Here is a 15,059-nt window from a genome sequence, read left to right on the forward strand (position 1 = left end):
AATGAAGTATGGATGAAAATCCCTAAAACAAGAATTGAAAGACTCTTGGCTGTGATCCTTGCCAAAGAGGGTGCTACTAGATATTAACCATGCAGGGTGCCCAAAGTTTTGCTTCAAGACCTTTTTCCTTTTTTGTTATTTTAAAAATGAAAAAAAAAATTGTTTTTGCTTACAATTAGTGTTGAGCGAACTTGTGTTTTAGGTTCGGCGTCTAAAGTTCAGGTTCGGGTTATCGAAGTATCCCGTTATGGATTCTAAATTCCGTTATGGTCCGTGGTAGCAGAATCCATAACGGGATACTTCGATAACCCGAACCTGAACTTTAGACGCCGAACTTAAAACACAAGTTCGCTCAACACTACTTACAATACAAAGGGAATGTGTCGTCTTTAACTTTTACGCAATTTCTTCAACTTGCTTAACTCTTCACCGTAACAGTAATTTTGACCAGGGGTGCCCAAACGTTAGGAATTAAACCAAGATTTGAAATTGGTACCAAATGGACAACTAACCACCTGTCATCTGGAAGGTGCTACATCTCAAAAATGATTGATAATCTAGAGAAATGGCTAATTCTCTCTGGTAGGATTGGTCAGGTTAACCTTGAAACATAAATGATGCTAACTTATCTTTCCCTACAGAATCAAGCACGCTATTTAATGGAGGACTATACCCAATGTTCAGCATTGCCACTGATATAGTTGATGTTTTTGATCACAATAAAACCTATATATGTGAAGCTGTAAATGAGCGATTTCCTTTTCTACACGGATTACATGATTTTAAGCTGCTTTCTTACCTACAGCTGTTGGTAAGTTGGTGCTCTTTCCTTAGGACTTACTAAGCTGATTTATAGGAATTCTCCAGGCAGAACTGATACTTTAAGGCAACCCCTTTTGTTCCTAGTTCCTTCGACCTTTAGAAAATTTTACCATTTGATACAAAATTGCATAAAGGCATCAATGTGCTTGAAAGCGTCTGCACAATGTCCCAGATGTCTACTTATAGAAAATAGTTGGGTATGGACGTGTAGTATGAATTTAATTTTATAATTCCGCTGCTGCCAGCTGTAGCACAAGCCAGCCAATGCAGGAAATGTACGGTAGTATTATATGCACCCATTCAGATAAATCGAGAAACATGTAATGCATGGGTAGACTGGGCCTGTCAGATGAGGAAACGCTACTACTTAGCAGCTCATCGCTCTTGAAGGGAGTCTCAAGTGGCGGTCAACCATAGATATGACACCCCTTTAATTCCTGCTGAAATTGATGGCTTGGCTGAGAACTTTTTGACAATCCGTACACCTCTCACCCAGACTAGTTTGTCATTCTTTGACACCCTCTTGTGGAGGGACATACCCAGGTTAGTTGCATGGTCTGGAAATTGTTTTTCTCGCCCAGTTTCCTTGGGGGACACAGAAGACCTTGGGTATAGCTCATCTCCCTAGGAGGCGTGACACTAAGAAAAAACTGTTAAGCCCCTCCTCCACAGCTATACCCTCAGCCTGGAGAGAGAGACTGCCAGTTTTTAGCTTAGTGTCCAAGGAGGCAAGACACTCCCTGCTACTGCAGGGCTGTTTTCTCCTTGTTTAAATTTTGATTTTTACTTTTTTCTTTTCTTTTTGTTCCAGATCATCAGGGACAACAGAGACGCACTAGACCTCTCTGTTTCTCCCGGGGTTGAGCTGCGCCAGTGCCGGTCATCCGCACTGCTGCCTCCCCCACAGAAGACAAGGTGGATCAGGGCAGCCCAGCTCCCCTACATCCCGCCAGCGCAAGGGTCGCCCGCACGCCAAGTCCCTCTTCCAGCGTCCTGCCACTACGGTGCCAGTAGCTGAAGGGGCGACCCTGCTGGAATGGACCGAGGGTGAAGACGACTATGGTGAGAGAGTGGCTTCTCCAGCCCTACGTCCCCCACCCCCCACCCTGGTCTCCTGCGTGCCTGACCCCCCATACTGGGCCTCTGGACCCTTCGGTCACTGCTGGACCTAGGCTGGCCCCTGGGGTGCTGCGGGGCGACATTCTACTCCTGCTCCCTCTCCTCCCTTCTGGCCCTCATGGGACGTTTTAGCAGCAGAATGCTGAGAATAGGCATTCACTTATCAGCGTCCCTCCTGGGAACGCTGTGCTCGCATCCTCACGGGCACCCAGTCTCAGGGTCCCCCCATCCCCTCACCGATGCGCTGCTCTGGACCGGGGGCTTTTTCCTGACGGCAGTGCTGCTTGGGTTTTTTACTTCCCGGCCTGCTCGGCCGCACCTCCGGCGCTTCTTCCCGGCCTGCTGGGCCGCACCTCCGAGCTGGGCCGCACTCCGGCACTCCTTCCCGGCCCCCGACTGTTCTGGCCTGCGGGGTAGACTCCTGCGACCGGCATCTGGCTGAGCACGATGCTCCAACGATTCCGGCCGGCCGTCGGCGACTTCCGGTCGGCCGGGCGCCGCAAATTTTGGCCCAGGCTTCGGGCCTACTGGGCCGCATTCCGGCGCTCCACCCGGGCCCCTGACTTCCGGTCCGCGGGGTGGGCTTCCGCGGCCGGTTTGTCCGGGCAGTCCGCTCCGGTTTCCTGTGCGGCCCCGGTCAGCCGGGTGCCGCAGAAAATTTAGGCCCCGGCTTCACGGCCTGCTAGGCCGCAATCTTCCGGCCTCTGTTGAGGGGGCGGGAACTTCTCCGGGCGCGAATCCTTCCCGCCTGGAGGTTCCCCGCCCCCAGGGGATCACGGCGCCGCCTCCTCCTCCCTTCCAGGTTGGTTGGCTGTTAACCCTTCGGGTACCGGCGGCTCCCGATGGGCCTATATGGCTGGCGCCCCTCCCCCCTCTACTTCTATGCTGGGCACCTGTATGGTGGCACTTCTTTCTGCCTCAGTGAGGCTATTTTTTATTTAGAAATGCATAAAATGGTTAACTAATGGATATCTTGTGCGCTGCGCAGGACGCTGCAGCCTTATCTCGGTAGCGCCGCCTGTATGCGTGCTCCTTCCATGAGCGGCATTGTGTCGCACTCCCCGGCTGGTGCATGTTTCCCTTCTAAGTGGTTCTTGCCCTCTCCGGGATACAGCGCTGGCCAAGTGCATGCGCTCTCTTTTTTTCTGTAGGCAGAGTTCGTCACCCTCCAGCTATGGTGCCTGCCATGTGCAGACAACCCCTTCCTAGGCGGGATACTGCACTCTCTCGGGTTGCAGGCTTACCTGGTGCATGACCCCCCGCTTAGGTGGAATACTGCACTCTCACCGAATACGGTGTTGGCCATGTGCACGAGAACTCTGCACTCATTGGATTCGCTGCAGGCCATGTGCACAACCCCCTTCCATAGGCGGAATGCTGCACTCATTGGATTCGTTGCCGGTCTTGTGCATGTCCTCCTTCCATAGGTGGAATCTGCACTCTCACCAGATACGGTGTTAGTCTGGTGCACGACCCCCTTCCATAGGGGAACGCTGCACTTTCACTGGATTCACTGCCGGCCATGTGCGTGATTCCTTTCCATAGGCGAAACGCTGCACTCACTGGATTTGATACCGGCCATGTGCATGACCCCCTTCCGTAGGCGGAATGCTGCACTCACTGGATTCGCTGACGGTCTTGTGCATGACCCCCTTCCATAGGCGGAATGCTGCACTCACTGGATTCGCTGCCGGTCTTGTGCATGACCCCCTTCCATAGGCGGAATGCTGCACTCACTGGATTCGCTGCCGGTCTTGTGCATGACCCCCTTCCATAGGCGGAATGCTGCACTCACTGGATTGCTGCCGGTCTTGTGCATGACCCCCTTCCAGGGGGGGAATGCTGCACTCACTGGATTCGCTGCCGGTCTTGTGCATGACCCCCTTCCTTAGGCGGAATACTGCACTTCATTGGTTATGGTGCTGGGCAGCCGGCCATGTGCATAACCCCCTTCCATCGGCGGTATGCTGCATTCTCATTGGATTCGCTGCCGGCCTTGGGCATGCCTTCGTCCCTCAAGCGCCATGCATACGCCCTCACTGACTGGGGTCGTTCTCTCGCTGGTAAGTTGCTGGCCGCGTGCATGACCCCCTTCCATGGTGGGATGCTTGCAACTCACTAAATCCACTGCCGGCCATATACATGTTCCCCCTTCCGTGGGCGGTGTACGGCACTCTTTCTGGATTCGCTGCCGGCCATGGGCATGTCTCCTTTCCTCAGGCAACATACACACACTCTCACTGACTGTATTTGTTCTCTCGCCAGTGTGCTGCTGGCCAGGTGCCTGACCCCCATCCATGGCGGGGTGCTCGCATTCTCCCTGGTTGCAATACTGGCCATGGGCATGGCTCCCCCTTCTGGGCAGCATACTGCACTCTCACCAGATACGTTGCTGGCCTCTAAGATGGGTGGAATGCTTGCACTCCCATTGGATACAGTGCTGGCCTTGTGCGTGACCACCCCTCATTCCATGGGTGGACTTTTTGTGCGCTCACAGGACTCACAACTGTCCTTGTATATGCTGTGCTGGACTTGTACTTGTCCCCATTCATTGGCGGAGTAGTTGTACTCTCACAAAATTTGGTGTTTGGTGGATTATTGCACACTCACTTAATGCTAGGATTACCCTGTGCATGTCCACTTTTCACTAGGTGGACGTCCTGCTGGATGCGGTGTGGCCATGTGCATGGCCCTCTTCTGGGCGGAATATGGTATGTCTTACTTCTCTGAAGTAGGTGCTGGTCTTGGGCATCACCCCCTTGTGGGGCGGGCTTTGCATGCTTGCTGCCCGCAATGTTTGCCAAGTACATTGCCCTCTCTTCTGGGCGGACTGCTTGCGTTCCGTCGCATGCCATACTAGTCCTTTGTGTATGTCCCCCCTTCCGGTTGCACTTTGCACTTCCGTGGATTCTGTGGGACTCTGTGGCTGGCCCTCCTTGCTGTTTGACTATTTCGCAGTGGGCGGACGCTCTTGGGCACTCTGTGCGTTGTTGGGCCGTGTATGCCTTCTCCTTCCGTAGGTGGGTTGGCTTTCTCACTGCTTATGGGGCTGCTTGTACGTATGCCTCCATTCTTCCTGCGACTTGACGTTTTTCTCTTGGGATACGGTGATTGCCGCCGGCCTGGCATTCTTCTCTGAAGAGATCTTTCTGTTCACCTGGCCTGGACGGGCTCTATTGCTCTCTACTGCAGCGAGCTGGGTGGTATCCATTCTCTGTTCAGAGGGTATATTTGGTGTTTCCGTTGTGACGGTATCCACCATATTCGTTGGCCCTTCCGCCTGGGGAGTGTTTGTGGTTCCTAGATGTGTACCCATTAGTTAACCTGTGGCATTGCTTCCCAGCGCAAGCGGTCACATGGTCGAGAGTGCTGTCTCCAGCGTCCCTCGCAGTCTACGTTGGCTCTGGCGGGATTACGGTTCCCTCGCCTGTTGCCTTTCCTCCTCTTGGATGCGTTTTGGTTTGAGTCCTTCCTGTTGGCACCCTCCGTGCTTCAGTTTGTTTTGCTACCAGGTTCTAGCCGCTCTTTTCGAGCAGGTCGCCCAACTTCTCTTGGTTGCTCGATTACCCAGGTCTCAGGGACCTCCACTTTCGATTCGTTAGGGTATTCGCCTTCTGCGAATTGGTGAGCCGGACATCTCGGAGTAGCGGAGTTCTGCTTTTGAGCGGTCCTGTGGCTTCCCTGTTGCCCGCTCCTCCTTGCGGTTGGAGGCTGTCATCCGTCTTCTCGGCTATTTTTCTCTCGACGGCTCTGTTTTGGCTTCTCCGGGGTCAGTTTTACTCCGATGTGGCTTCTGCCCCGGCCAGGCTTCAGGGGCTGTTCCTTCACTGCCCTCCCCCCTGGGGAGACCATGGTTGTTCATATGGATGGTCCCGGTGTTCCTTATGACCTCGTACTGTCTCCATGGTTCACACTGGCTGTACTAGCTGTGTGCCTATTACCGGGTTTGCCGCATTCTGTCCTCCCGCTGGGTGCAGATTACTTTTACCTTTCTGGGCGATGGTCCTACTTGGACTTTACCTTCTCGGTGACCTGGCGGGCCTACTTTCTTCTGTCAAGATTACCCTTCAGGCCCCCACACCGGGACTGTAGAACACCACCTTCTTGTGGTGGCTACAACGACAAGGACTTTAGCCTGACTTGTCCTGGAGTCTGTTGGATACTGGCCGGGTCCCTTTCGGTTCCTTCCGTTTGTCCATCTGCTCCCCCACTCCGCGTGGATTCGGGACGGCGTTGCTCGGGGGCCGACGGGACCAGTTTTCCCGACCTTTTTGCCCGTGTCACTGATTTGCGCTTACTCGCATTGGGTTTCCTCCCATCTGCCCAGACGAGTCCAGCGAGCACACTAGTGTTAGCTCCCGGCCGTGCTTTGTCCAGGTTCTGTTGTCTGACTTAGGGTCTTCCCTGGGGTTCTTTAGGAAGCTGGTCATTCACCCAATTCTGCCTTTCTCTTCCCATGATTCGGTCTTCTCCAGTCTGGCCTGGACCTGCGACTGGGACTCTGTTACTTGAAGTGTCTGCGGTTTTTTGTTTGGACGTCTCCGACTCTTGTCGACGCTCGTCTCTTGTTTCCAGGAGGTCCGCGCCAAGGTTAACGGCTCCTGGGTGCTTTCCTCCGCTTTAACCAAATGGCTATTGCTGTGGTTACTGCTCAAGGGCAGGGTTCTGTTTTTTTGGTGTCACCGTTCATTTCACCAGAGCGGTTGGTGCCTCCGGGGCCGGAGGCCTTGGGCTTCAGCCATGTCATTGTGCAGGGTGGCCACGGTCTTCCTTGCACTCTTTACCAGGTTCTCCTGAGTGCGTACTCTGGCTTCGGCGGCGGCTGCTGCCTTGGGCCGCCTGGTTTTTGCAGGCGGCATTTCCTTGCTGCCTTCGGGTGCTTCGCCTTGGTGCTGTGGTCCCTCCCCTCTTGGACTGCTTTTGAACGTCCCAAGGTCTTCTGTGTCCCCCAAGGAAACTGGGCGAGAAAACGAGATTTTTGTATTACTTACCAGTAAAATCTCTTTCTCGCTCTTTCCTTGGGGGACACAGCACCCACCCATTCTTTGGTTTTCTCTGCACGGTTTCCGAGTTGTTTTACCCGTTGGGTAGTTGGCTTGTTGGTTCCACTTTTGGACTTTGCCTTTTTTCACTACTTGGACACGCAACTGGCAGTCTCTCTCTCCAGGCTGAGGGTATAGCTGTGGAGGAGGGGCTTAACAGTTTTTTCTTAGTGTCACGCCTCCTAGGGAGATGAGCTATACCCAAGGTCTTCTGTGTCCCCCAAGGAAAGAGCGAGAAAGAGATTTTACTGGTAAGTAATACAAAAATCTCGTTTTTACATGTTTTTTTCCTGATTGAACTGGTGTTTTGGTATGCTTACTATGGAATAACCTGTTGCTTTACAGAAGCTTCAAGCTGACAAGAGGTCCACCATAGAGGTGCTATATGAAGCTCTGAGTCAAATCCGGACAATACATGACCTTGAAAGCTTATTTGCCTATGTGTTTCAAGAATTCTACCTCAAGCGCTACCCTGGACTCCATATAATCTTGAGATGTAGGTCATGTCAATGAAAAAAGATTATGTACTGTATAATGCCAGAGAGGTGTGTTTTGTTTTTTTTTTGGTGTTTTTTTTTTTTTTGTTTTTTTAAATCTTTAAAAAAAAATAGTAGCCCTTTTAATTTATTTTACAATTTTTGCCCTCTATACAAGACCTTAGGAGGACATTAAGCAAGCTGACATTGTAGCCCCAGTTACAGCGGAAGTACCATCCTCAGAGAGGTTGTACAAGGCTGTACAACCTCTCTGCAGTGCTGATCTGGGTCTACTAAGACCCAGCAGCCGGCGATCACATGACAACCGGTATCCGAGCAGGAAGTGGTATTGGCGCTTTCTGATCTGTATACACAGTGCTCATTGAGCCCTGTGTATGGAGCAATCGGGAAGGCAGGGACAGTAAGGGTCCATTCACACATCCGCAATTCCATTCCGCATTATGCGGAACGGAATTGCGGACCCACACTTCCGGGTCTGCAATTGCGATCCTGAAAAAAATAGAACATGTCCTATTCTTGTCTGCAATAGCGGACAAGAATAGGCATATTCTCAGTGCCGGCAATGTGCGGTCCGCAAAATGCGGAACGCACATTGCCGCTGTCCGTGTTTTGCGGATCTGCAAAACACACACGGATGTGTGAATGGACCCTTAAAAAATACAAATATGGGTACCCAGCTTTCAATGATGGCATGTTCCCCACTTCCACAGTTGCATGCTAATCCTGCATATCTGCCAGGCTATTTAGAAATGTCCATGCAGAGATACCCACTCCTGTATGTGCCTACCGCCGCCTGGATGTATATAGTCAACTGGTGGTCGGCAAGCGGTTAAAGGATGTGTGCAACCATTGACATGTAGCAACCATTTGTTATTGTTCTTATGCATGTACAATACAAAAACTTTGCATATACAGTTGCAAGAAAAAGTATGTGAACCCTTTGGAATTATATGGATTTCTGCACAAATTGGTCATAAAATGTGAACTGATCTTTATTGAAGTCACAACAATAGACAATCACAGTCTGCTTAAACTAATAACACACAAAGAATTTAATGTTACCATGTTTTTATTGAACACACCATGTAAACATTCACAGGGCAGGTGGAAAAAGTATGTGAACCCTTGGATTTAATAACTGGTTGAACCTCCTTTGGCAGCAATAACTTCAACCAAACGTTTCCTGTAGTTGCAGATCAGACGTGTACAGCGGTCAGGAGTAATTCTTGACCATTCCTCTTTACAGAACTGTTTCAGTTCAGCAATATTCTTGGGATGTCTGGTGTGAATCGCTTTCTTGAGGTCATGCCACAGCATCTCAATCGGGTTGAGGTCATGACTCTGACTGGGCCACTCCAGAAGGCGTATTTTCTTCTGTTTAAGCCATTCTGTTGTTGATTTACTTCTATGCTTTGGGTCGGTTTCCTGTTGCAACACCCATCTTCTGTTGAGCTTCAGCTGGTGGACAGAAAATGTTTTGATAAACTTGGGAATTAATTTTTCCTTCGATGATCGCAATCCGTCCAGGCCCTGACGCAGCAAAGCAGCCCCAAACCCTGATGCCCCCACCACCATACTTCACAGTTGGGATGAGGTTTTGATGTTGGTGTGCTGTGCCTCTTTTTCTCCACACATAGTGTTGTGTGTTTCTTCCAAACAACTCAACTTTGGTTTCATCTGTCCACAGAATATTTTGCCAATACTGCTGTGGAACATGCAGGTGCTCTTGTGCAAACTGTAAACGTGCAGCAATGTTTACAGCAGTGGCTTCCTTTGTGGTATCCTCCCATGAAATCCATTCTTGTTTAGTGTTTTACGTATCGTAGATTCGCTAACAGGGATATTAGCATATGCCAGAGACTTTTGTAAGTCTTTAGCTGACACCTTAGGATTCTTCTTCACCTCATTGAGCTGTCTGCGCTGTGCTCTTGAAGTAATCTTTACAGGACGGCCACTTCTAGGGAGAGTAACAGCAGTGCTGAACTTTCTCCATTTATAGACAATTTGTCTTTCCGTGGACTGATGAACAGCAAGGCTTTTGGAGGTACTTTTTTAACCCTTTCCAGCTTTATGCAAGTCAACAATTCTTAATCGTAGGTCTTCTGAGAGCTCTTTTGTGCGAGGCATCATTCACATCAGGCAATGCTTCTTGTGAAAAGCAAACCCAGAACTGGTGTGCGTTTTTTTTATAGGGCAGGGCATCTGTAACCAACACCTCCAATCTCATCTCATTGATTGGACTCCAGTTGGCTGAGACCTCACTCCAATTAGCTCTTGGAGATGTCATTAGTCTAGGGGTTCACATACTTTTTCCACCTGCACTGTGACTGTTTACATGGTGTGTTCAATAAAAACATGGTAACATTTAATTCTTTGTGTGTTATTAGTTTAAGCAGACTGTGATTGTCTATTGTTGTGACTTAGATGAAGATCAGGTCACATTTTATGACCAATTTGTGCAGAAATCCATAGCATTCCAAAGGGTTCACATACTTTTTCTTGCAACTTTAGCTCTGATTATGAACAGTCAGCTCTTACTCAGATTTTTGTGTTCATGGTTACAGACTACAAACCCTGTGTAGTCAGATATAGTTGCTATTCAAAGCCATGCTAAGTGTTTCTTCACTTCCTCTATCCCCTCTTCTTGATCACTTACAGACAGTAGGGCAGGAGGTAAGTGAAGCAGAGTAAAACATAACACCAGGGGTATGTTTGCAGACTGTAACCATGGACACACCTAGGTTTGCAGAAAGAGCTGTATACACCAAACTGTAGAATATATATTTTTTAAGTCTTCAATTTTTATTTTAGATGCATTGTAGCAACACAAACATGATTGCAAAAATATACATACTTTTAAAGCAGACCATACACAGTAACATTGTGTTGACGATTATTATGTATGTGGCGGTTTGTCCAAAAAATCTTGTGGGGATAATGATTTTGCTGTCCTGCTGGACAACCCATTTATGAATAAAGTAGAAGTAGTTAGAGTGGTTTTCCAGTATCGACAAATACGTTTTTGTAAGTGGTCACATGATAGATTCATATAACACATAATAATTCATAGTAGAAAAAGACAATAAAATGTCAACAATGAAAAGTCACATGGTTTTTATTAAAATCTTTATTTTTTTTTTTGCAGGTATAAATGCAGCATTGACACTAGACATCTGTCCACCTTATCCAGGTATTTACCTATAGATAACACTCCTACCAATATATACTGCTGTAGGTTCATCTCTGAACACATATGTACATATCAGGGGAGTAGCTATAGGGGAAGCAGGGAAGCTTTAGGGCCCAAACTGTCTAAACTAAAAAAAATTGTCTGGACCCCCTCAACAGTGTTATACACTGACACTGTAGGAAACTGATTGAGTGGCTGCCGGGCCTTGTCTGAGGGGGTGATCATGACTAGCCTTAAAAGTGGGGGTTGCACAGGAGTCGAGAGTTGCGAAAAAGTTGCTGGCGGAAGGGGGCCTATTAAAAAATTTGCTGTGGGGCCCAGTCATTTCTAGTTATGCCACTGATGCATATCTATATATAATCTGCATACAGTAGAATAAAATAAAAAGTTAAATAAAATAAAAGAATAAGTGGCCTAACTTTAATACATAGTTATTTACTGGCTTTACACTTCCCGGTAACCTCTTCTTGTTTAATGGGTGATTGGGTCTTTTATGTGGCATTAAAGACCATCGTTTGTTGACGGCACAGCGCTCTGTGTAAAGAGGATGAGGTTACCAACAAATGAAAACTATATGGGGACAAAAAAACATTAACAACCCTTCCTCTCCATACTAATAATATTTGATGTATGTACAATAAATGGCACTAATTGTTGGGTTGGCCTCCACCCTTCTTCTCTTCCATAGTGGAGGAAATGAAGTCTTCTGTGGCAGGTGCACCACTGGTCGAAATGTAGGCACTTCTATGACCTCACCAGTAATGATTAAGGCCAGCTTCACACATGACAGCCATCCCTCTCGATCCTCCCATACATATGCGAGCTTGAGTTTGCATATGTAGTGAATAGGAGAGTGGACAAAGCAGATTCCTCTGGCAGCAGCTTATCTCCCCAGCTAACACAAGGATTGAACAGTTGAAATCTAACATGCCCAATCCTTATCTGCCATCAAGGAAGAGTCAGGAGGCCAAAATACACACCCAGCCACACCTCATTTGGTCAGTTAACATCTAAGGGTATGGCAAGTGTAACCCAGTGAATGCTTAATCCTACCTTCTCACAGTTTTGCCCTATGATTCTTCTGATTTAAAGAGGTTGTCCAGCCTTTACTAATTGATGGCCTATCCTCGGGATAGGCTTTCAGTAGCTAATTGGCAGGGTCCATTGAAGTCAATAGGAGCAGCACTGTAGCAATGAGCTCCATCCACTACAAGCTTGATGGTGCTTTGTAGTTCCGGTGCCGACTTCCTGCATCAGGGCTATGCGCAGACAACAACTGATCGGCGGGAGGTTCATTGTGTTGGACCCCCAATAATCAGCTTGTGATGGTCTTTACTGGGGATAGGCCATCACTTAGTAAAAGCTGGTTAACCCTTTTAATCCCATAACTATTCTACTGTGTTGTGACTTTAACCCTTTAATAATCTCTTTTTTTTAGTATCCTGTACAGAGAAAAGCACTGAAATCCCCAATTTAACTCTTGCAGGTACTCATATATGTGTATTATTTAATCTGTTTTTTTATCCTGTACAGAGAAAAGCACTGAAATGCCCATTTTAACTCTTGCAGGTACTCGTATATGTATTGCAAAATTTTCTTCACTTGTGTCCTTCTGCAGGAGCAGTACTTTATATATCTATACATTCCCATTAAAGTTCTCTCACTTAGGCTTCGTATAATTCTTAGTGATTTCCCTAACCTTTGTAACGAGCAAGTTAAATGGGTCTTTCAGGACCCTGTGAGCTTGCTTACACACAAAACACCTGTAGGAGAAAGTTTTTCATATACTTATAGTTCCATAGTTGCACGGGATGCTTCTCTCTGAAGATCCAGCTTCCTCTTGTGTTACATCTTTTACCAGGTTTCTGGTCTGGGCTATGGAAGGGAGGTCATTTCGTCTGTGGTAAGGGGCAGAACTTTTCACTCCCTGGCGCATGTGCAAACTCCTGAATCCACCTTATCTGTGCATGCACTAGAGAGAGAGGAATAGTTCTGGCCCGGTCCACAACAGAAGTAACAACTCCTCCATAGCTAAGACCTGAAACCTGGTAAAGGGTGTGACGTCGGTGGAAGCTGGAGTTTGAGAGAGCGAAGCATACAGTGACTGGATTTCAGAAGGGCTGATCCACGCAACTTCAAAACGGTAAGTATATTAGAAACTATCTCTTCCAGGTGTGTTATGTGTAATCAAGGTAGTTTGGTCAGTGGGTCTCAGAAAACCATTTTATAAAGAAAGCCACTCTTCCAGTGTAATGGTCAATATAGGTGTAAACCAAAGGGGAACTTGATTTAGTTGTTTACTGTGAGGTCAAGTATATGGGAAGGCAACCATGTGCCCTCTGCAATGACCCCTTGGTCTGTCTGCCTACATTTTTGCGTTTGAGGGCATATCTAAATATGTCCTAACCATTTAGTGATTGGCTAATGTACTGCATATAAACACAGCAGTATATTATAGTATCCATATAATCACAACTGCCTGTGTAATCTATTTAGATAATTATTTATGGATAAATCACTTTTCTGCATTTTGCACTAAATGACAGTAATACACAGTTGAGTCACATTATTATGACCACTTTCAACATTGTTAGCAAGTAGCTCATGAAGGAAGTCATGAGGGGTGATCTGAATGGTGGGCTTAAAAGGGGGGAATAGGCTGTCTGCACATATATCCTTCGTTGTCATTGGTAAAATGGTTGATGTCACGGATGGTGTTGCAGAAAAATAGAAGACACAAATGAAGACCCGACTGACTTGATCCTAAACTAAGGAACATAAGGGTGAGCCCTGTAAAAGCCCTATCGCTCTCACTTACTGCTCAGCCCATGCAAAGATCTCTATGATAGATAATTGCATGCCCTCGTGCCTCGACTGTATGACACCTGAACACCCTATAATAGTGAGGGGACACGACCACCGGCTCCCTACACTTAATACGGAGGGAGTCGGGGTCACCTACGATCAAGCCAACAGGAAAACACAAATAAAGGAACAGACTTATCTGTGGAAGCATCATCTAGCATGAGCACAATCCAGGAAGTTGTATAAACCGCAAAGTGATGCAGTATGGGAGGGGATATAAAGGGATGCAATCAGTGCAACTAGATGACAGCTGAGAGAGGGAAACAAGATGACGAAACGAAAGCAAAACAAAAGCACCTCAAGCAAGAGGTACTGAAGAACGTCTGTCAGAGCTTCTCAGATATCTGGCGGTGACCGTTGATTTATCAGAGTTGCAATAAGAGATGATTAATCGGGACAAGGGTGGCAGTATTTCTGAACCTGCGCATTTTGTGAACTGTTCGCTGCCGCTGTGGTAAAAGTCTATCATGAGAGGTGAACGTCTGCTACGAAGGTATGCAAAGGTAGCGCGACATGGTACAGTGGAGCAGCTCACAGTGAAAATGAACCAGCAGGCTACCAGCCATGTGTCTAAAAGAACAGTTCGGGGAACCCTACTGCGTATGGGGTTCCAAAGCAGACGTATGGTCACTGCACCTCTGCTAATGAAGTTTTTTAACGACAGAAAAAGACTTCAATTTTTGCGGCAGTATTCGACCTCTGCTGATTGGTAACGGGTTGCCCTGTCTGAGTCACGTTTTTCTGTTTCATCAAACAGATTAACATTGGCCTGTCAGGTGAGAAACCTCAGAGAACAAACATCCTGCAACCATTGTTGGAAGAACACATGCTGGTAGTGGAAGCGTTATGGTCTGGGGAATGTTTTCATGGCGTTCTTTGGGCCACTCATCCATGTGGATGGCACTCTCAATTGATTTGGGTATAAATCTATCCTTGCGGATCATGTACACCGATACATGCTGATTTTCTTCCCTGGAATGGATGGTATCTTCCAGTAAGACAATGCGACATGTCACATGGCTATAAATGTTTGACATTGGTTAGAAGAGCATGATCAAGACTTTCAAGTACTACCCTGGCCCTCTAATTCCCCAGACATGAACCCAATGAATCATCAGTGAGACCGCTTCAATCCACATGTTCGGTGTTTGGATCCTCCTCCATGCCCCCTCCAGCAGCTGTGGGATGCACTGCAGTGAGCATGACTCCAGAAACCTATGACAACCTACCTAGACCTTACTGAGTCACTCAAAGCCCATCTAGCTACTGTCCGTGCTGCACACAATGGTTACTTTGGATATTAGCTAGTGGTCATAATAATGTGACTATAAGTAGGTTAGTAAGAAGTAGGAGATGGATGCGTGTAGGACTATAGGATTGATTACATTAATAACTATACATTTAGTTAAATATATCACCATGTTTTTACCTACAATAGACATCTCAATGTATTGTCTTCTTCCTCATTTTCCTTCTTCTGGTCCAGGCATCATTGTTTTCTCTACTGAATTAGATCTTTTCTAA

The 15,059-nt window shown here is 47.5% G+C and overlaps 1 protein-coding gene across 6 annotated transcripts in view; it reads left to right on the top strand.

Moving 5' to 3' along the window:
• LOC122939791 overlaps nt 1-15,059 on the top strand; it is a 106,388-nt gene that overhangs the window by 28,097 nt on the left and 63,232 nt on the right. For 4 of the 6 annotated variants that reach the window (XM_044295927.1, XM_044295965.1, XM_044295955.1 and 1 more), the window contains 4 exons: nt 642-811; nt 7,329-7,479; nt 10,626-10,670; nt 12,109-12,156. In XM_044295927.1, coding sequence (XP_044151862.1) covers nt 642-811; nt 7,329-7,479; nt 10,626-10,670; nt 12,109-12,156 — 414 coding nt within the window. Of the gene's footprint in view, nt 1-641; nt 812-7,328; nt 7,480-10,625; nt 10,671-12,108; nt 12,157-12,203; nt 12,240-15,059 lie in introns of all 6 variants that reach the window. The other 2 variants (XM_044295936.1, XM_044295945.1) reach the window with 2 other exon arrangements.

The sequence above is a fragment of the Bufo gargarizans genome, chromosome 1, assembly GCF_014858855.1.
Source record: "Bufo gargarizans isolate SCDJY-AF-19 chromosome 1, ASM1485885v1, whole genome shotgun sequence".
Classification (NCBI taxonomy): Eukaryota; Metazoa; Chordata; class Amphibia; order Anura; family Bufonidae; genus Bufo; species Bufo gargarizans.